The sequence below is a fragment of the Puntigrus tetrazona genome, chromosome 5 (assembly GCF_018831695.1).
Source record: "Puntigrus tetrazona isolate hp1 chromosome 5, ASM1883169v1, whole genome shotgun sequence".
Taxonomy (NCBI): domain Eukaryota; kingdom Metazoa; phylum Chordata; class Actinopteri; order Cypriniformes; family Cyprinidae; genus Puntigrus; species Puntigrus tetrazona.
In genome coordinates, this window is record NC_056703.1 from 12,341,045 (window position 1) to 12,364,589 (window position 23,545).

The following is a 23,545-nucleotide window of genomic DNA, read 5'->3' on the forward strand; positions in this document are numbered from 1 at the left end:
TTGATATATTTTTAAACATCATTTAATCCTGAGAAAATCTTTTAGCATCCAATTCAATCCAATCCATTATTCCAATCTTCAGTATGCTGGATGTAGTGTTCAAGAAATGTTTAGTAATACTATCATCATTTAGAAACTGTAATGCATTATTTTCAGGATCTTCTTAATGAGTAAAACCATTAGAAAAGATTCATAAAAATTTTTAATCTTATACTGTAAGATTGTACAGTAAATATTTAATTGTTTTAAATCAGTGAAACCTTTACAGTGGCTGTAATTAGCATGAGGCTAATACCACTGATACACAAATTAACTAAAAAGCAGGTAAAAGCACAACAAAAGTTGATTAATTTGAAAGAAAGAAAAGGAGGCAAATGCAATTTTTCACAGCTTTATATAGTGACAAAGACACAATGTGCTGCCCTGTGCATAGTACTCCTTGAACTCTGACCTGGAGATTACATATTTCTGACACTGTGGACAGTGCTTTATTTCTTTTTCAGTCAGAAATGGATTATGGATTGAAGTAGTTAGAACTTAACTATACTGAATAAAGGCAGCACAAAAAGTCTGCTATAGTGCAGTATTTTTAGGGCCAGACAGTACTGCATTTACTTTTGTTTTATTTTACTTTTACATTTGTTCAGACGCTTTTATCCAAAGTGACTCATGAATGAGGACAATGAAAGCAATCAACAAAACCAGCAAAAGAGCAAAGTACTATAACAATTCTCAGTTAGCTTAAATAAAAGAACAGAAACAAAAGTGAAACTAGAGAAACTAGAAGAGAGAGTATATATATATATATATATATATATATATATATATATATATATATATATATATATATAGAGTACACACACACACACAATACAAATCCATGTTTTTATGTATTTATAATTTATAGTTTATTTTAATTAGTCTGCCAGAATTACTTCCCCAATGCAGGGGCATGTGTATGTTATACAATTAATTGTAAAAGCCCAGAACCAGCTCTGCTGAAGGAGGGTTCTGCTTTCTTTACTCAACTCTTCTCATTGCAGGCTTTTATAATGACAATGATCACTGGAATTAATGTTATTGGCCTAATTCCACCCAGCATGTGTAACTTGCAGTGTTTCCATTTACTTCTAAGATATTTTTACCGAATATTGCATGCCAGGTCTCAGTTGATGTTTTCCCATTTGCCCACTCCTCTAATTTGTTATGGATCGCCACACCACTGCCGCAGAGCAGCCGCCTCATTACAGATTCTAATATATTCAGCCACCCCAACAGGCACTTTCTACGGGACATTATCTTTTTTATGGGAGCAGAATCTTCCTTGAAGGTCCAGACTTGCAGCCTCTTCTAATGGGAGACCACTCAAAGCCAAGCCATCTGCATAGAGCTGAATTTGATCCCGGAATCATTAGGAGTGAATCAGGAGCTTCAAACTGTTCCAGACTCTTTGTCAATTCATTGATGCATCTGCTGAATAATCGCTGGCTCTAACTGCAACCTCTGTCTCCCCTCTGTGCCCTGAGAAAGAAATGTTCTTCTTTATTGCCAGTTTTATTACACACGTTTCGTACTCCGATGATAATACGTATCATAAGTTTTCCTTCTTTCTCATCCCCTTCTCTCGTTTAGGCTCACAACAGGAACGTGCTGTCTATGATTATAGTCAAGAGAGTCGTGGTCGGAAGATATATGATGACCATCGCAAGTTTGCCCCGCGGTTCAGCATCACGACAAGGGCAGGCCTGTGCTCTGGTCTCCCAGTAAATACAATCAGGCAGCGAAAGTAACGCATTTGCGCGAAGGTCTGGTCACCAGCATACAGAGAGCAACTGACTGAGCGCAGAGACTACGATAATGGACGATCATCACACGTGACCTGGGCCAATGGAAAGATCTGCGCCACACTTTTCTGGAGAAGGTGTGAGAACTGGGTAACTTCGCATGTTTGAATTTCAAAAAAACTGTCCAGAGTGTATTTGACACCAAAATCTTGGATGAAAGAAATCTAACTTTTGGTTTGTTTAGTTCATTCATCCGTCATTCATGTATATAATCAAATGTATCTATTTTCCATTTGAAAATGAAGTCTACTTTCTTTTGCATTTTCTTTCCTAGATAACTTGTTTTATTTATATTTGGAATTTTATTCATTCATCATTTATTTATTTGGAAAATTAACTTTATACAGATGCTTACGAGATTTTTGGGCAAGATAAATTTGATTTTGTTTGCCTTTTTCTCTTTTGAATACAAGTATTTTATTTAGAGGTTTAATGTGTTTTCTTACGATTCACCAACCAACTAGTACATGTTTATCTGAATATTTTAGATATTAGATTTTGTTTGTGTGGGGGTTTTTTATTTTGGGGTTTAATGTAATATGTTTTTATGAAATTTACCTGCCAACTGGTATATTTAAATGTAATCTAAATGGTGTCTCTCTGTCTTTTTTCCTGGTTCTGCCTTTCGTCCTCCCCAGTCTGTCCAGCTGTTGTTTACACAGTCAGCTGATATTACTTTTTGAGCATGATCAGACAGACTGTTCGTTGCCTGGTCACCCTCCCCAGCATGGTGAGACACAGCCCGCAGACCTCATCTGTGGGCTATTACAGAACACATACACCCCACCTGATTCACTCCACTTCCAGCTTCACGCAGGACTATGCCCACGATGGGCGCCTGCCCAGAGTCTGTACCTGGGCACAGGCAGGCATGTGATCTACAAATACAGCCGAGTGGCCCGCCATTGAGATCCTCTGGTGACTCAACACTTGTTACCTTCACCTACGACGGCAACAGGTGCTGCTAAACCATCCACCTGATGCATGAGAAGCTGATCTGCTTTGCACCCATCCATGCGACAGACAGGTACAACACTTTTGACAATGTCATCTGACAGACACTTTTGACAGCTGGGTGGCGGTGTGACCAAAATCTTGTATCACAGTGTAAGAAATGTTCATTATGGTACATACGAGAGCTGGAAACTGGTGAACTGCTTCTTATTCTTATTGTCTGACACAGTGGACGATAATGATATAGCATCTTGTTTGTTATTAATCAAAGACATTAACAAAATGTTACCAAACAAATACTATTTAGGTCAATAACAAGTTAATTAATTCAGTGAACATACAGAACAATCAGTGTAGCTTGGTTCATAAACAAATGACCTTAATAAGTTGATTCTAGTTTTAATCAAACTGAGTAGTATGTTTTTAATTTCAAATTATACTATCATATGGTTAATGAATTACAATTGCATATTCAAAATATTTTTCTTAAAAGAATTCGTTAGTTGTAATCATTGAATTCCTCTTTACAGGTTCCCATTCTTAATCATGCTATAACATTTTTTGCTGCAAACGGTATAGTGCAATCTTTACTGGTTGACACACATACTGTCAACCCCAATTGGACAGAAAGCCAGGTAATTCATTTTCTCCACGAATAAGTTTTACAGCAGCCAGTAACTGTATGAAATGGCTAATCATTTAGCAGAGACATGTAGCACCATGGCATCTTTGCACAAATAAACAGGTGAGGTGATAATCCCACAGGACAGAGAGACAGCAAGATGGGTGAGAAAGTTGACAGGTAAACAGGTTATATTCTCCTTGCACCAATAAACATACAGGCTGATCGCTAATCTTCCTTTGTCACTATTTGCACTCGCCTCCGCTTGGCTGATCTAAAAGCGCTTGAATCACAATCAGTCGTTTCGACAGCAGGAGAAGCCCATTCGTCTCACACGCTGTGGCAAAGCTGGCTCGCGTTTTACCTCACCATGGCTCTCTGCTAACTTTTCATTCTCTTTTTTCGATTCAGGTCCTCTGGGTGAGTAGACAAATATATCGTTTCCAGTGAAGAAGGACTGTAAATGCTCGCTGACTACAGCCACAACAACTTCAGAGTCACCAGCATGCAAGCCGCGATCAACGTAAACGCCACTCAACTGACCTCTACCGCCACGCGGACGGTCGGACCACCGAAAGGTTTGGAAAGTTCAGCCATCAATCACGATCTGAACCAGGTCATCACTAATGCATGCAATGAAGCACACAAAAATCTTCAACCCGATAAGCAAGTGATCAAGCTCAGTACGAGATTCTAAAGCTATCGCTTACTGGATGACCCCAGCACGACAGCATGGGACGGGTCACAAATGGCGATATTCGATCGGCGCGGACAACAACATCACACGGTGGCGCGTATGAGTATGACGCTGATGGGCAGTTAGTAAACAGCTCGCCATAAATGACCGCCAGCCGACATAGCTAATGCATCTAAATGGAAACATCAACTTGCTGAGTCGGCGGTAACAGTGCGCGCGAACTCACACGCTACGATCTTCGCGTAATCGGATCACACGCCCGGAGAGATCCAGTACCGGACAGATGAGGATGGGTTCTTTGCGCCCGAGGCAACCTGCTCTTGATTATGGTTCAAATGGACTTCTTTGGGCGCCTATGACCGGGACAGTGGACAGGAGGGTGTGGCACCGCTATGATGGACCTCGAGAAGAGTGGCCAGCCGCACAGTGGGAAGGATCACAGCTTCAGCTCCCACGCTGGATCTGACAGAACCAACACGGTGACGCACTTTATACAACCAGTGGTTCAGAGATCACCTCCTCTATTATGACCTTCAAGGACACCTTATCGCAATGGAGATGAGCAGCGCGAGGAATTCTACATAGCCTGTGACAATGGAGGAACTCCTCTGCAATTTTCAGTAGCCGCGGCCATGTGGTGAAGGGGAAATTGGTACACCCCACGGAGATGTTTATAGAGATTCCAATCCCACCTTTCCTCGTCTTTGGATTCCAGGGTGGCCTTATGACTCTTTACACGCTTGGTATCTTGGCCGACGTGACTATGACGTGGTAGCTGGAAGGTGACTTACACCAATCACGAATTGTGGGCGAAAGCAAGTGAATCCCAGTCACTAACTTGTATGCTTAGGAACAACTATCCTTGGGAGGGCTACAGGATGCAACCAAGTTCACAACTGGTAAGGTTTATTTTGTAAGAGTTCACCCAAAAAGTCTGTCATTACTACTCATTCCAGACTTTCATTCACTTCATGGCACAAATAAGATATTTTTGATGAAATCCAAGAGGTTTTCAAATCATGCATAAACAGCAATGCAAATACCAAGTTCAAGGCCAAGAGTGCAATAAGGTCATTGTTAATCTAGCCCATGTGACATCAGGTTTAACCCTATTTTTTTTATCTACGGATATATTTTTTGTGCACAAAGAAAAACAGAAAAATCTACTATTAAGTCATGTCACCTTTTATTTATATATCACTTTAACAATACAGATTGTGTTAAAGCACTTCAGTATCAAATCAGTGAATAGAGTGTCAGTAATGTGTAATGACAAGAGTGAAACACTCAATTTTCAGTTAAAGGCATTTACGTTGAATTCAGTAGTATCATTGTCCAGCTCAGTTCAGGTTAAAGAAAAATTCGTGCAATAAAATCAATGATATGGCTGACAATACTAAGCAAGCCAGAAGGAACAGCAGGCAAAACCAAAACGCTACCGTGACAGAATGGGAAAAAGCCTTGGGACAACCAGGCACAGTCAGCTGCTCGATTAAACAAATTCCATGTTGTAAGGAGAGTACCTTCCATGTTAGTATGAGAGTACCAGATGCATACATGTGATGAGAGGAGCCAGTCTGACATGGTTTGTTTGTGCTGAGAAATGCACACGACACGTCATAGCATTGGCTTGAATGCACAGAATATTTGACAGAAAGGAGAAGAAATTGCTTAACAAAATAATTGTTTTTGTTTTCTTTGCAAACAAAAATGTTTCATGCGAAATTATGGCGACCTACCAATGTCACATGCACTATTTTAACAATACCACTACGGTTCCTGGGCCTTGAGCATGGTAGTTGGACTGCTGTCTGTGGAGGATCAGAAAGTTCTCAGATATCAAAAATATCTTAATTTGTGTCTCAAAGATAAATGGAAGGTAAGTAATTAATGGCACAATTTTTGGTCAACTATTCTAAAAGTGTCTACTCATTTAATAGGCTCATTATGCTATAAATAAAAATCCTTAGGGAATATTTTAACTGGTTTCACTTAAATTCAATCTGAGTGTCCAACAAATTTACTTGTGGTTTGTGTAGAAATTAGAAGTAGGGGAGTGACAATTCAGGTGAAACAAATGTCATGCTTTTGGTTTGGCTTTTTGAGCTGTGATTGTGCTTTTATTCCAGTGACATTTCCTAAGGTAAAATGAGCAGCAGAGAAATAGCATGTGCAGAGCTGAGATTCATTAGTTCGAGCTGAAGCAACTTTCTGTAGACTAATTACTAGGACAGTCTCTCAAGCTACATGTAACTAGGGTTAAGTGTCTTGCTTCGAGGCTACGTTGGCATTACACCAAGACTTCCATAACCTGGCCAGCTTCATTTTAGATTGGCCCTGCTTTAACTGTTAAATTATTTGTGTACTGTTAAAATGCAAAAATGAGCCACAAAACCAAAAAAATGTGTTCAGTATATCACAAAGTCTTACTGGAATCTAGGGACTTGTGCTGGGTGTTTTTGATCACAGTCACACTGCATTAAATGCAGTTGTCACTATTAAACCTTTCTGTGTTTCCTGTTCTTGTCTTTGTGTAATTCAGTATTTTCAGAGACATTGCATTCCCACAAGAGCAGATTAGTTCTCAGTAGCTGTTTAACACACAGTAAGTTGGAACTTGAAGCCCAAGGCTTTCATGATAACATTTTGGCATGTGTTTCTGTGCAGATATCAGTAGCTGCTGCAGCTCTTGGGTTCCAGCTTCATAATGTGGTTCCAGGCTTCCTAAACCAAAGGTGGAGAAATACAGAGCAAACACAATGAGATGATGGCCACACAGATCCCACACAAACCTGATACGAGCAAGTGAGCTTTTGGAGGTATTTCCCACAGCATGGTATTTATTACAACACAATTATTTATTGCCTTTTGAATTAATACACAGGAAATCAATTTCAGTGGTGCTAGTTCATTAGTTGATAAACTATTTCTTAACTTAGTTAATTTAGTACATAAACAGCAATAATGGTAACTATTTCAACATCTCCTCACTTCAGATTACTGTACTCGGCATCCAATGACCTTCAGAAGCACTTGAAAAACTTCATTTCATTGGGATCGCTCCCCATGACGCCAGCCAATGGAAAATTGGAGGTCGCCAGGGTCGCAGGCCAATTTTTCTTGCCCTTTCTTCACCTTGGCAAAGGTAAAAATTCGCTATCCGTGGATGGAGTGGTGGCAACTGAGATAATCGGCGAAGTGAGGACAGTCGCCGGTAGCGGCTGTACTGAATGGTGCTGTTAGCTCGCGTGGCTCCATTTCACCGCGCGAGGGCGGGACACCACTATTTCACCAAGTCTGGCCCACTGGAGGCAGATCTGGGAGTGGCCGGGGTGGGGCTGGAGGCGGAGTCAGAGGCAGGGAGAACGGTGTAAATGGGGTTCTGTGCGTCCCAGTCATGCTGGTGGTCGAGGGGAAATGCGCGTATTCACTGACATTGTGCTCCAGCAGGGGCGGTTTAACATTCGCGGAGCAACGCCGAAGAAGAGCCACACGCCGCTTCAGAGGCTACGAATACGAGCTGTGCAGGGGCTTGGACAGGAGCAGAAGAGGGTCCTAGAGGAGAGGTAAGCTTGCCATGGACTGAGAAGAAAAGGATGAGCTGCTGTACAGAGGGCCGTGTCTCAGGCACGATGGCTTCTGTGACGCCTCTACCTGTCGAACAACACCCTGAGCTAGCAGACAGCCCCTTCAACACTACCTGATCAGACACGTGAAATTGGTTTGCAACAGCGCACCTCAGCACACTCCTGCTGGCACCCACACGCCTTATGTACACCTGCCACTACATCTCTTCAGCTTTTCTAGAACCCAATCCAAACGTAAGCTGCAAGACTCTATTGCCTAAAATGTGACAAATGATGGTATTGTTTCTGGATTTTGCATTCGTTTGGCGCACCTTAGCAAAGTTCGATTCCTGTTTCAGTTTGCAAGGTAGATTTGTTGAAAGTCTTTCTTGTTTTACAGTGGCTTAACCATTCTACACAATAAACAAGCCTTGCTTTCACAATCGGAGGGCGCAGAGGAACGATTCACCCGTAACTATTCTTGGCATAAATTAAGGAGTCTTCATCCCTACACATGCCGATTCTCTCACTCTGAGCGTGTGCCATAATCATTCATGGGAATGTCAGAGTCAAACTGGTTATGGCATTAAATCTGCAAACCTGGGGGTTCCCTTGTGAGCACTGTGTTGAACGTCTCCATTCCAGGATTTACATAGATGCATGCTCAGAGCCTTCAGAAGTTCGAATGACCTTCCAGAAACCCGCAGCAACATTTCAACAGAGCTCTAAGAACTGTCATCGCAACAGCTTTCTGGAGTCCTTGAGAAGTATCTGACTCAAAACTGTCACAAATCCTAACCCTGGGCTGCAAGATATTCACAGGTTTGGAGTCTGGCAGAGCTCACCACCATCTTGGTGTTGTTTCTGCTAATCAGTGCTGACGAAGGAGAGAATTAATGCCGCTGCTGTGGAAGACAAATTTGTTCTTTTGCTAAAACTGTGTACAGTTAAACCTATTTTTCCAAATGTAGAAATCAAAAATATTATGCATGTGGAAATTGTGCCTCTCTGGTCTGCTGTGGAAACGATCACACGAAACGGCTTAGACATATCGTACATCCTCAACTTCAGTATTCGCCACATGCCTTGAAGTTATATGCAATTATTTATTTTCAGATTATTTTACTTTAGTTGTTATTTATCTATTTATTTATTTTTACAGGAGGGATTTGGCTAGCAGAAGCCAAAATGAATGCTAATATGCCTGTGAGGTTATTTCTTGTAAACAGACCCCAGATACAAATATGTCCCAGTTTACAGTTAATATGCTGCTCTTTTTTGTAATCATACCACTATTTTCTGTTGCTTTCGCTTGCAAAACACACTTACGTGAAACTTTGCACTGTGTTGGTTGGCCTGGTTTCAAAGTCGCCCAACGTTTTGGATTTTTTCCAGTACTTTGACAGGTCCTTTCCCTTTTTCTTGATCCCTCTCGAAACTAGTAGGGAGGCCTGGAGATGAAGATATGTAGGGAAATGAAAGAACTACCTACTGAAGAACGTATTTTGTCTTTTTCAAAACTATTAGCAAGTCTGCAGCACTGTGGGTAGACGTTCTGTGTAGGACTCTTGATATGGACTTGTATAATATTAATGGACTATTGTAGACTGTTTATAGATTCTGACTATTTATACACACACTCAAGAGAATTAGAGTAAAATGTATTTTTCAGAATTTGTGATATGCTGTACCATCAAGCTTGTAATCTATCTGAGGATATATATTTGCACTGAGCATAAGGTGAAGAGATAAATGCATTAGACTGAATTTTTAGAGTGTGCAAATATGAACAGATTTTGTGTGAGAGGTGCCTATGAGGCACAAGCATGCTTCCAACGCTTTGCAGATGTTCATTTTCCTAATCAAGCACGACATGTTGCACCTAAGAAAATGTGGCAGAAGCCATTTTTCTTTTGGTCTTAGTTTGCATCTTTGTCATAATCACAATCATTGCTGAAGTGAAAAAGGAATATGTAACTTTTTCATGATCAAAATCATCTTCTCAAAAGTCATACTAAAAATCTCAGTGTCCTCTGGCCAAACAAGTTCCTGTGGTGTATATTTGATGATAGGTTTTATGTGTACACAGATTACTTTAGTTTGTTAACATGCCCATTTAAAAACAAAGTACTTTGGGCAGGGCCTTTATAAATAAAACCTCAACTGTAACCCTTCTTCTGTGTATGCAGTATTTGGCATGAGCATTCAAACACTAAGTAATCAAATCTGATTTTAACATAAGCAATCAAGTAAGCATTCAAATAGCTGTGACATTAGCTATTATTTTCAGAAAGGAAAATAAATAATTTTTGGTTGGGTTTTATTTGGTAACTTCAAAAGGCCTGAATTTCCTTACACGGAAGACCAATTTGTTTATAACATATTGTGATGGTATTATTGCAGGAAGTTTGTAGTTCAGTGAAGTTTAATGAGAAAAAAACTGTTATTTCCCTGTTTAGTGTACAGAATAGAATTTCTTTCTAAAACACAGAAACACTTGCTAAGCAAACTCTCATTAATAGACGGAAAACAGTATATAATCTAATTCAGAACTCAGGGAGCCTGACATTTGTCTGAAGGCCTTCTTCTCTCAAGTGGTGTATCTGTAAGGTTGATGCTAACATGAGACAATTATTTTGAACAAAAAAATGGCAGAGAAAACTAACATCAAAATTAAAGTATACAATGTATTATAACAGGCTTCACTCATTTAGCATGCTTTAGCAGACATTTATAGTTTTTATATCTCACAGATTATTTACAGCATTTACAACAGTCACCACAGGTTTAAGAGACCCCAGAGAAGTCACTGCATACGTAGAAACTGTTCTGGAGGTATGTTGTGGCTTGTATGTTATTATTTAGCTCTGTTTACAGGATACAAAAGAGGAACAGAGATGCCTTGGTCTGGGATTCAATAGGCAGCAATAAGGTTAAGTAACTTTCTCTAAAGAGTCTTTCATCCCAGGAGCCACTCCAGAGAGAGAGAAAAGAATTTCAGAAACATTCTTCCTGATGATGCTCTTAAGTGTACACTTAACAGTTATGATAATGACGGTGTAAAATGTCCCCATATCCTCCTCCATCTGCTCTCCATCTCATTGTAACTTCTTTGTTCTGCTACACACACACACTTATTTAGCCTTTGTGTATCACTGAACTAATATTTAGTTGAATAACCACTGTTTAAGAGAACTGCTTCACATCTTGTTGCATGGAGTCAACCAACTTCTGGCACCAGGCTCCTGCCCAGGATGACTGCACTACAGACACAATTCTCTGCATTTCTCGGTTTTGCCTGAGAAACACATTTTTGATGTCACCACACAAAGGTCTGAGATTGAGCTAGCCGCTTCATAGTTAATTCAATCTTGTTGGACTGGAACCCAAGATGCTGCCTACTTAATTGCTGTGTTTGGGGTCGCTGCCTTGTTAAACACGTGTTTGGGCGGGGCATTTCTCTGGCATAAGGCAACATGGCTTTAAGTATTTTAATACCAAACTGATTCATGATACCCGGAATCCAATAAATAGTAAAACAGACAAGCACCATAGTATAACATCCCCATTATGAGACGCTTTGCTCCATCCGCCGTCACTGTCTTCACAGCGTACCGTGGCTTGAACTGTGTTTGAGGGTCATCTCCCAACTGGTTCATGGTATCCCTAGACCCAAAAGGAACAATCTTAAGCCCATCAGTCCAAAAAATATTGTGCCAGCTTCTCTTAGGCCAGTCAGTGTTCTTTGGCAAACTGTAAATCAACAATGAGACCAAGGGGGCTTACAATAGCGACTTCGTACATAGCTACAGCACTACAGGCATCTTCAGACTTTCTTTGGTGTCCCTAGAGGTGATCAGTCTTTGCCATTTTTTAAGCTTTTCTTCTGTCCATTTGAATGGTAGTTTTCATTTTTCTCACATTATTCTGGTTTTGGTTGCTATTTTAAAGCATTTAGTATCATTGTATAACTTTCTGCACTTAAATGTTTATCCCTGTCTTATCAATTTTTATACTAAAAGTATGCTGTTCTTCTGAACAATGTTCAGATTTTCAAAGAGAAATGAATAGTACATTTGCTGCCTCCATCATTAAATAAGGGCCACTTGTTTGACAATTGTAGCTTTTTAAATAAGAATCCAATTGAAATGAATGAATCTCTCTATGAACTCCACACTGCTATTATTTTGAACACGCCTTTTCAATTAAATATTCAATTACACTAAATTAGCAGCATGCATTATGACTGGCATCTGTTGGCTTATTATACCAACTAGTAAAATATTCTGCCATGTACAATATAGTTTCTACCAAAAATTGTGACTGGTCTGGTTAGAGTGATGAATGTTGGACTGCTATTATTTTGAATCCTCAATTGTACACACATATATATATATATATATATATATATATATATATATATATATATATGTATATGTGTGTGTGTGTATATACAAAAATGTATGTGGTATTTGCTTGTGTGGCTGGTGGCTGATGCTGATCAGCAGGAAGTACAAGCAGTTATAATAACAATGTAAAGCATATCCATTACTGCTTTAAATTTCAAAAGAATTTCAAAAGACTATCTATGTTAGGAGAACCTTAATCATTAATTTGTAAAGGATGATCAATTTCAAATCGAAACAGTTTTGGGGTTTATAACCAAAATGCAAACAAGCCTTCTGTATTCAGGGGGGTGTGCACAAGATGCATCCTGCCATTTAGTATGCACGAAATGAGACGCTGGGTGATACTAAACCATGTAACATGTACATGGCATCTCTGGCTGTTAATTTGCGCGATGAAGATAACACATGCATACTGACCACAAAGAAAAGTGCTGTGCAATTTTCTATAGTCTAGATCTGCTCTACTTCTGCTCTAAGTGTCAGTTCCATTAACATAGTCAAAAATGTAACCAAAAATCACAATAAATCACATTTATGCATTTATATTAAGACATCTATATCAGGTGAGGAAAAGTACAAAAGGTCAAAATCTATTTGTACCTTCATTGTCCAGAGGCCATCCTTCTGTTTGAAAACTCGGTAGGTGTAAACCCATCCACACACCTGAAGATTTACACAGAGTCATGGTGTTATTCACAGCACAGTATTACACTCTGGAGTTACCTATTTTGTGTAATCCAGCATGGAGTCTCTAGACTCAGTACTGAAAGGCCACTGGTCCTGCAGAGTCTCTAAAAGTTTTACATGTATGACTCTGATTGGATTCTCTGATCTCAGCTGACCATGGCAACACTGTATATCACTCCACTGCAGGTTGTTTCACACTATGTTTCTACAACAACACAAATCTACCAGCTACTCTGTTTCATACAATGCAAATTGCAAGTTGAGGTCTCAGTTATTGTAGTGAAAGATATTTTCTTTTGTAGCAGAGTTTCTTTTTTCTCGGGTCAGATTATAGATAAATTCACTATTAATTTACTTATAATTCTAATATTTGTTTCCATATGTACTGATTTGATGAGTAGCTGGGTGAATATAGTACACAATATCTCAAATAACCGTCTTAATATAAGGAATATAGTGTACATTTTATAATATATTAAACTCTACATATAACATATCAGTAACTTTAATCACAGAATTACAACTATATTTAAAAATGCAATTTATTCATTCATAAAAAGTTATTTGCATATGTACCTACAAAAGGACACACAAGCACAGTATACTGTTCACTTCTGAAACCACTGGAAATGGTTTAAGAAACTAGAACAATTCTAAAAATTTATTTTAATATTTAAAATGTATCCTTGTTGGGGAAATAAGGTATTTACCGTATTTAAGAGTACGGACGATCTGTCTAAGTAGTCGGCACATTGAATTTGATATCAATAACGAAATCTCGTTATTCGTTGTTGTCTGAACGTGTACAATACAGAGCCGGCTGCATCGTACATTTGTTTTGCATTGTTTTCCCCGCTATCCCGCCGATGTACGTTACAGCACAAGTAGTAATGTTTTCCACAGCACACACTTGTATTCCCGCGGCGCTCGCGCTGTCTCTGATCAGATAGCTGCCGTCTCTGCCTGCTTCACTCAGGACTTTTCCGCCGCCTCTTACCATCGCTCCCAGGATACTTCGCCAGATCCTCCATTCTGTCTCACTGTCTGTGACAATTACACGCGCGTACACGGACACCACAATAGCCGTAGAGGAACAATGCAGTCCTGAGTGAATCTGATCTAGGATCAGTTGTTCTATTCAGATAGCAAAAAAATACTAAAGAAAGCAATATTACGTTTGGTCACTGCTCGTCATTTTGCTTAAACGGCAGTTTTCAAACAGATAATTTCGATCTTATAAGGATTTCTCTAATATATAGAGATGAATCGGTTTATCCAGTGAACTACCACCATTAACAGCGTGAGATGCTGCGCGAGACTACTGTGTTCACGCGGGGCGCTGGTAGTCACGTTATATTGATGTTAAATCGAGTCGCGCAGACTCACTTTATAATTAATATGAACATTGACACGCCACCTATTGTTAAGTAGAATTGACATTCATTGTAATGCCATAGAATGAATGGTATTATCTTCTGGTTTAGTTTAAATCGTATAATACAAAATATGCAATCTATTTAGCAACCTTGAACTACACGTGGCTAATTAAATTCAAACATGAACACATTGTGGACCTGGGCCCCGGGATGATGCAGCATAGGCTGTCTCTATTACAAATAAAAATTCATACAAGAAACAGCATTGTTCTGGGTCAGCTGTCTTCACTCCCTCATTGTTAAGCTTTGTCTCAGGCTGCCCAAACTGCTTTGAAACTGGCCCAACTTGTACTGAAAACTGTGAGAGTCTAATGACACCGAGATGAATTCAACACAACACAGCTTCTGCCCCATTTGGCACTCCAATTCTATGACATGAGTTTGTCATTTGTGGGGTAAAACTTCACCATAAATGTGAATTTTGTTACGTTGTGTGACGATGAGTGTCTGCTGGATTTGTTGGTTGTATGGAACAATATTCCTAATCAGTTGGAAAATGAAGAATCAGCACAAAATGATACCTGAAATTTCAATGCTTACTGTATAACTTCAGCTATTAAAGTATTGTTCTCTCCAACAACTGAGCGTGAGATTCGAGTCTGTCCAACTTCACTCAATGCTCTAACTCCTCTTCGGCTTTTTCCAGCTTTTTTATGGTAAACATTAAGCAATGTATCCTGCTCATTGTTCACTTTCATCTCTGGAAAAAAAAAAACATGTTTAAACTGATGTATTGGGTTATTTTTCCCTGTGCGATTGTTGTTCGTTTCTTGATGTAACTCAGAACATTGTGAAAAGTCTAATACCACTCACCAGCTCAGAGCAGATTATCCATGCTATCTGCTTCTCTTCAGTCTATACTTTGTCGGTCAGAGGTAGAAGAAAACAGACTGGAGTTATACAAACTAGAATATTCAAAACATAGTATTAACGGGTTTTGTGATTAACAAATTAACAATTTATTCTATTGGCAACTAATATGTTATAAGTTTTCGAGTCCTCAAACTGAGAACTCACCAACCCCTTGTTATGAGGTTACGTTTAAATATATAAAATGCTCTATATCCTTCACATATCTAGTATAAATATATCAGGACAGAAAGCATAAATAAATTTCAATCAACCCCTTTGAAGGCAGCAAAGTGTCATTTTAAATGAATTAACGTAGTCTTACCTCAAACAGCATTAGCTGAACAGATTGGCCTTGAAATGTTGGAGACTGACTCGCAGGTTTTATCCTCACTAAAAATATGATAAATCAAGCATGAATGTGTAGTTCTGAAAGTTATCCTCTTAGATAAGTGCTATTAAACCCTGCAGCTTAAACTGCATCCGATCTTTGTTCATTTGGACACAGGGCTGATGTATAATATGGACTCCAGAATACTCACCTCCTACTGTGATCTGTTTTGTTGTGTCTCTAGTGATGACCTGACAATAGTAATCTCCAACATCTGACACACTGAACTTATTTAGATGTAAGGACACGTTTCCTCTCTCCAGTACAGGAGTGTCAAGTCTCGCTCTGTCTTTGTAGCTCCTCCCCTCAATCACGTGTCCGTTCTTGTAGATGCAAACGCAGTCTGTCTCCTTAAACCATTTGATCTGCATGGCACTGGCACAGACTTCAGGAGACAAGTGACAGGGAACAGTGATTTCAGACCCCATAGAAATCTGTGCTTCTTGAGCTGTTTGAGGAATAACAAGCTGAAAATGATCTGCAAGGAGAAGAGAGAAAGACGCACTTACGCGCATTAATACTCTCACCTTTACCTACACAAACAGTGGTAGAACAAAAATATTGGAATGAGTAAAACTGATGAAGTGTTAATGATTTATGAAAACTTACCAGAGACGCTTCTGCTGTAATTCTAACTTAATGAAAACAAACACAAGTGAATAGATTTTAGACTTAACCAAGCATTCTTTTTTACAGTGCGTCAGGAGTCAGTATGACAGTGTAACAATATACAGCACAATAACATTTTATGAATACTGGCGAACATTTGATTTATTCATGCTTCATTTATTAAGCAATGAATAATGTACAAACCTAAATAATACAATGTATTAAAAAAAAATGTGTCAGTTCATGGACATATTAATGTGCACACATACCCCATGTTGTTTTTCATCTGAATCACTGTGATGTGAAGCACACCTTGATAATTCTAAAATGTATGAATTATAAAAACACATAATGAAAAAAAGAACACTCACAGAATTGCTTTTGTGTAGTGAGAATCATTCTTCTCAAAGAAAGTCCAAACATTTACAAGGTAGATCATTTAAGACAACTTACTTTTGTTTGGTTCTCTTTGGTTGGCGTTTTTATCCTAATAGAGATAAATTGGTTGGTTTACAACTCTATTTACAGTCGAACATAATGCAACCCAAGTATTGGGTGGCTATTACATTAAGCAAATGCTAATTTATAATTTAGCTAATTTTAATAAGCAAAAAAAGAAGATCTGCAGGAAGGTGTCAATTATTGATAAGCGATATTAATTTTGTGAAAGCGTGGTATTATATGGATAATTTACTATGGATAATGTGAAAGTAAAAGTTATGCTCTCTTACCTCATTTCCATCTGGAAATATTGGTGACTGACTCATAGACTGGACACTAGGATTTATCCTCACTAAGAAAAACATTACTCAAGTGTGAATAGGTTTTTATGAAACTGTGTTCTAAGATAAGTAGCACAAATACAACACTACGTGTTTGTAGCACGCCAAAAGACATGCTATAAATATCCACTAGGTTTTTGTTATGAAAAAGGTTTATGCAATCCTATTTAACCATCAAAAATATTCTAATATTCAAATCTTATCTGAGGATTTTCAAAGAGCATTTGTTAGTGTTTGTCTTGCAAAATTCATACATACTTATACATAGCTTACTATTCATGTAGAATATTCTGAATGACTATTTTATATAGTCCCTATAGGATGAACAATTCATTTTTTATAAAGTATTAAAACTTGAATGTTGAATGTCTAAGGGAAACAGACTGGATAAGGATAGATTGGATAAGACATGTTTACTGATCGCACACTGATATACGGACCTAACATACCCCTAACATTCTGTTTCAGTTCACATTCAGTCTGACATTATTAATGAGTTCTGAGCTCATGTCGATGACCACTCACCTCTTACTGTTATCCTCTCTCTTCGGTCTTTGCCGCTGACCTGACAATGGTAATTTCCTATATCTGATGGCCTGAAGTTTTTCAGTCGTAAGGACACATTTCCTTCCCTAAGCTTGTGAGTGAACAGACTCGCTCTGTCCTTGAACAAAACCCCTTCTATCACCTGCTTGTCCTTATACACACAAACACAGGCTGTATCGGTAGACCAGCTTATCTCAAGGTCAAGCGCACTGATCTCAGGAGACAGGAAACAAGGAACGATCAAATCAGACCCCAAAGAAACCTCTGGTTCTTCTGATGTACTGGGAACAACAAGCTGAAAGTTCTCTGTGAAGAAAAGAGAAAAAAAGATGACTCACATTTATACTTCCATCCTCAAAAAGTAAAGTTCTATGGTGGAACAATCAAGTGTTTGGGTTGTTTTTTTACTTACTGTCTAAGACCTCCATCTATGAGGTGAAAGCAAATGCAAAACTTTTGTTATTTTATGATGTAATATTAAAAGTGTTTATTGAGTGATAAATATTTTATTTATGTACTGTTCATTTATTCATAAAATCACACAACATATGTATGTGTGCACATACCCCGTGCTGGCTCTCGTTTGGTTTATTGTGATATGAAGTTCGGCTCAAAAAATCTATAAAGCACACATCTCACAAGGTTCACACATCACACAGATTATAAGAGATGTGTGTAAAATGTTCTTATTCGTATATATAGAGAACAATATAATAACCCTAACATAGAAATGCACACTAATCTTTTAAAGTAGACATATTATTACCCACATACACACAACCCATATATTTTCTATCTATAAATTTTGGCATCAAACAATGCAAACACCACATCACAAAATTGTTTTAAAAAATAATGCATATTCATATGATAAAGTTTAAAGTGACTTTAAAGAAACTTACCCTTACCCTTGCTTTTGGTTTCCTTGCTATTATCCTAATTGAGATTACAACAAATGTATTGTTATTTATTTTATTAGGTATATATATATATATATATATATATATATATATATATATATATATATATATATATATATATATATGTATATATATATGTGTGTGTGTGTGTGTGTGTGTGTGTGTGTGTGTGTGTGTGTGTGTGTGTGATTATAGGTTATTAAAATGCACACATACCCCAGACTGCTTGTTTGGATGGCTTGGGTCTAATTTGATGTACTGTGATGATAATTCTATAACAAACAGAAAAACAAACAATTTAAAAAATATACTTTTATTACATTATTATTACATTAAACTGTTAATACAAATGAAGATTTAAAATGTTTATTTTTTAGTGTATGATGCAAAAAAGTCAATGATTTCACTTACCGTCATCTGCTTCTCTCTTGTAATCCTAAATGAGATAAAAACAACTAGGATATTTTTTCTTTAGCCTCTGCCTAAATATAACGTTATATCTTGTTTACATTTATTGCAAACAGTTATAGATAATACAGCAGAAACATTCAATAAAAAGAATTTACATATGCTATTTGTAAGTTAAAACATCATCTGAAAATAGTATTTGCCAAAAATAATTAATGAAATAATTAAAATAATAAAATAAAATAGTAAAAATAATAATAATAGTAAATAAAGATAATGTCAAGGATCATATCAATGTGGTCAATGATTTGTCTATCACTATTTAAATGACAGCTCCACTACAACAAACCTTCAGAGATGAATGCAAAATCTTACTGAATAATAATCCACACATCTGATTTGTGATGAAGCCTGAAATTTCTCATCATATTTGATCGCTTAGCCAGAGGAGATCTTTTATAACTGTCCAACGTTGAACAAAGTTACTGAACTGAATTGAATCAACATGAACTAAATCAAGGTGAATAATGAATCTTGAGCTTCTTATTGCTTAAAATGTTTTTATTATTAATTGAACTTATTCTTGTTAAATATTATTTATTCTTATTTAACTAAAGGTAATTAACCCTGTGCTGATGGGAGCTGAATAATAGCACTATTGTATTGTTAGTGCTGCTTTACCCCAGAATTTAAATTTGTCTCATATTCGTCCAAAAGTAGGCATCACTAATTCCATTTAATTCTGTGACTGCTTTGATGTCTCTGTTGTATAAGTGTTATATAAATAAAGATGACTTGATGTTCATGCGTACCTTATGCTGATCATTCCCTGAAGCACTGGATATGAGGAGGCGGATTGATAATTCTTTATTGCAGAAAAAAAGTAACCTTTACAAACAGGATCATGCATAGATTTTATGACTGGTGTATAATGTAGTATAGATTATGACAGAATTAGCATGTTTTATCTGTGCCTAAAAACCTGGCATACTGCAAAACAACAACAGCATAGCTTATTATAGATGTGTTTGCTCTTGAGAAATGAAGCATAAATGTTGGTGTTAAGAGAAATATTTCTCAATAGTAACAACTTACGGTACATTGCCTCTTTAATCTTGTAGTCCTAATTGAGATGGGCAAAAAAAAGTGAGAGGATGTTATGACATAACAGTGACATTGTGTATATTCACATTGTGTGTCTTGGTCAAAGGTAATTACATTATTAGTTAATTTGGTTCATTATATTTGTTCAGCATTGTAAGCTGGCTTTCAAGAAAACTGAACAAAATGCCTCAAATTGATGCAAACAGATTTAGATGAAAAGTGATGGTGAAGTTTATTTGTACTGTAAAATATATTTATAACTACAGTGTGTTAAAAATATTACTGTGCACACAAACCTCAAGCTGACTGCCTGAATCAACGTGACGCTCTGACAACTCTAGAAAGCAGAAATACATTTTTTCTTCTCAAATAAATTCTAAATTAAGCACACAGATAACAATTAACAATCTTTTAATAAATCCAGCGACCACATGAATACATCGACGTAGCTAACCAGACGAAAACCACTGAACAGGAAGGAACTTATAAAGGAGAGAAAATTAGATAATTAACGACACACATCTGAACACAATGATATAATCATGGAGACAGATGAAGTCATAAAAAACAAACAAACACAAAACATTCCAGGGTGGGACATCAATATTATATATTTTTTTCTTTTGTTCGCTGAATATAAAATTTGAAAGAAAAACATTTATTTGGATTATTTAATACAAATCTTTCAGAACATTATAAACTTGTTTACTGTTCATTTTGATCAATTTAATGCATCCTTTCTTAATAAAAGTACAGTACAAAATGTCACTGACACTTCTGTCTCACTTCTGTTTGTGTCTATTTTATGAGAATGACAAAGAGATTTAGGACAACTTACTGTTGCTTGTTTCATCCATTTGGTAATTCTAATTAGGAAAAAGAATTTATTTCAGTTTGTCTGGACAAACATAACACAAGGATTTATTTACAATGATTCCTCATAAATCACAAAACAAAGCCTACTAAATTTCTTGATACATTGACATGTACGTATTTAGCACACAATGATTCTGTTGACAGCCTTATTTTATAAAAAAATTGCTATTTCCTCAACAATGGTTGATGTTTATGGGGTAGATCTTTGATAGTTTTGTGTGCCATAGATGTGTGCCATATAAAATAATTAAGTTTGTTAATATTTTGATAGCACTGTATTTCATAGTCCTGAATATGAAATAATAATACTAAATAATAACTAGCTACTAACTACGTAAACATAACTGAGACATTACCTTATATTACCAGTACCTTTTACCAGTACACAAAATAATGTGCAACCAATATTTTTTTTATTCGAGACTTCTAAAGTACCACAATCCTACAGTACAGTACAGAAATACCTTTTTGGTTATAGGGATTGGTTTTGCCAGTTTAATCTTGGTTCCTCTGTGGTCTTCAACTTCATCATCTCAGTAAGCTTTTTACACCCACAGTTTCTAAGGCCTTGTTTTATAATTACTTTTTTCCTTATTTTGAATAATAATGTTGGTAGTATCTTGTTGTGGCTATTTGCAGCTGTAGTGTATTGTCTTCCAGTATTGGATAATGATTAATGTACACAGGTTTACTGTATGCCTACTTTGACAGTTGTAATTAGTTTGAGGCTTATTTCCTGCTTCAAGACCAGTGCTACTAGTTTCATGTCCTATGAGTTTTTGTTCTTCATAATTTAAGTACATTTTGTATGTACATGCCTATATATTGACTTTGTATTTCATGCACAACATGTTGTATGTAATTCTTAAAAAGACTTATAGGTGCTGTCTTACCACTGTAAACAACTGCTGGTCTTCGAGGATAGCAGATACTGCATATGTCAACCAAGAAAAGTGTTAATTGGATTTAAGGCATGTTATCACTCACCCTAGTCTTTCGACTGAGTGTACATCATGCTTGTGCAACCATCCCATCCTGAGCACATTTATGAAGTGCTTACCTTCTTCTGCGACATTTACTGTTATCTGCCGTGTTTCATTTTTACTGGATACCGGCACATGTAGACCCCCAGATCGGTCTCTCTGAAGTCCGCCAGTCTTAAGGACACATTCCCTTTCTTCAGGTCATACATAAACAGATTCGCTCTGCCCTTGTAGTCAGCTCCCTGTGTCATCTCTCGGTTCTTATAGGCACAAATACAAGACATCTGGCCAAGCCAAGTGATCTCCATATCAACGGCACTGACTGCAGGAGACAAGTGACACGACACGATGAGAGCAGATCCTGAAGTAATCTTAACTCTTTCACCTCTTTCAGGAATAACAAGCTCAAAGTCATCTGTGAGGGAAGAGAGACATGAATCAGATACAACCGGCACTGTGATTTTGCTTCAAAGGCTTACTCCCACAATTCAGTCTTTTAAGTAATTTAATTATTTGCTTTTCCATGGTTCTTCTTGGTTTTTTCCATGGTTCCTCCATCTATAAAGGTAGCAGCCATCTCGAAAGTATAACATTGTTACTGCTGAAGTACCAAACATTTCACAATGTCAAATGAATGCAGTCAGACAACACATAAAGATACACAAGTCGCCTAAAACATTATAAGCTAAAAGCCGGTTAATATAAAATACAAACATATATGAAGATTCAGACACCACCAAAAGGTACTCAACCAACTGAGAGGATACCTAAATGTATACCTATACATGAATGCAGCAGCATTAAAATGTTTACTTTTTTAACCAATCACAATCTATGAGTACTATCTACTAATCTATGACTCCCCCAGCACCCCCAACACACCCCCACCAACAGTTAGTTTAGTTAACAGCTGAAACCAAGTAATCAGAGTAATATTTGAACTTACTGCCACTTTTCGCTGCCATGCTTCTTCTCTAAAACAGGAAGAGAAAACATTCAGTGAGAGATGTAGAATGATTTCCGTCCCACACAAGCCACTGGCTTAAAAACATTGAAAAAAACCACTTCTTTTTATTCAAGCCAACACAGTTGTTGCAAACTTTCTTTCTTTTTAATCCCCAAATCACGCTGTACACAAAAACACATTTTTGAATTTCAGCTCAAGCTCATGTGACCTTAAGAAATAGAGAATTGTAGATAAATTGTAGCTAGCATAATTTAGAATATTAGAAGAAGCAATATTTGGGTATTGTGTGCTGACTGTAAAATGACATTTAAGACAGTATGCTACTCATCTGATGTACAGCTTTTTTTATACTATATAAAGGAAGTAAAATATTTGGACAGTCTCAGAAAGCTGTGTGCTGTAAAATAGTTTTAAACTAATTTGGAACTACATGAACATATTTTAGTAGACTAAGTAAAGAAAGAAAGAAAAATTAAATATAAGCTTTAAAATGTGCTTTTGGCCCGTCTCATCATCATTAATATGTAAGCAAGTGAAAGTGAAACCAAACTGTGCCTTTACTGCATGTTTACCAAATGTTTTGCCAAACTCCGAGCATACTCTGGGAACAGTCAACTGTAATTTATAAGAATTTCTAGTATTATAATTACAAGTAAAATATGATAAAACATTACAAATATAAGATACAAAGTGTACAGTAATGTGAAAGTGAAGATGTATTTGTCACAAATTATATTGCAGCATGATATAAACTATCCAACTTCTTCATGTATATAAACCACATCATCATAGTCCAACAACTTCAATAATTATAATTTTTATTTATTTATTATTTGCTTCAAGAGAAAAGCACTTCTAAATATGAAAATAAATCCAAATTTACGTTTGAGGATTT

The 23,545-nt window shown here is 37.1% G+C and overlaps 1 protein-coding gene across 1 annotated transcript; it reads right to left on the reverse strand.

The window, feature by feature from the left end:
• Positions 1-15,791: 15,791 nt before the first annotated feature.
• LOC122345273 (butyrophilin-like protein 2) lies at positions 15,792-22,671 on the reverse strand. Its single transcript, XM_043239263.1, has 17 exons — positions 22,630-22,671; positions 21,761-22,005; positions 21,594-21,631; positions 20,663-20,690; positions 20,121-20,161; positions 19,816-19,843; positions 18,724-18,748; positions 18,529-18,584; positions 18,295-18,328; positions 17,959-18,011; positions 17,805-17,820; positions 17,372-17,698; positions 16,796-16,857; positions 16,518-16,551; positions 16,334-16,386; positions 16,065-16,090; positions 15,792-15,933 (listed from the first exon to the last, which is right to left on the reverse strand). Coding segments are annotated over exons 4-17 (771 nt in total). The 5' UTR covers positions 20,678-20,690; positions 21,594-21,631; positions 21,761-22,005; positions 22,630-22,671; the 3' UTR covers positions 15,792-15,932.
• Between the last annotated feature and the right edge of the window lie 874 nt (positions 22,672-23,545).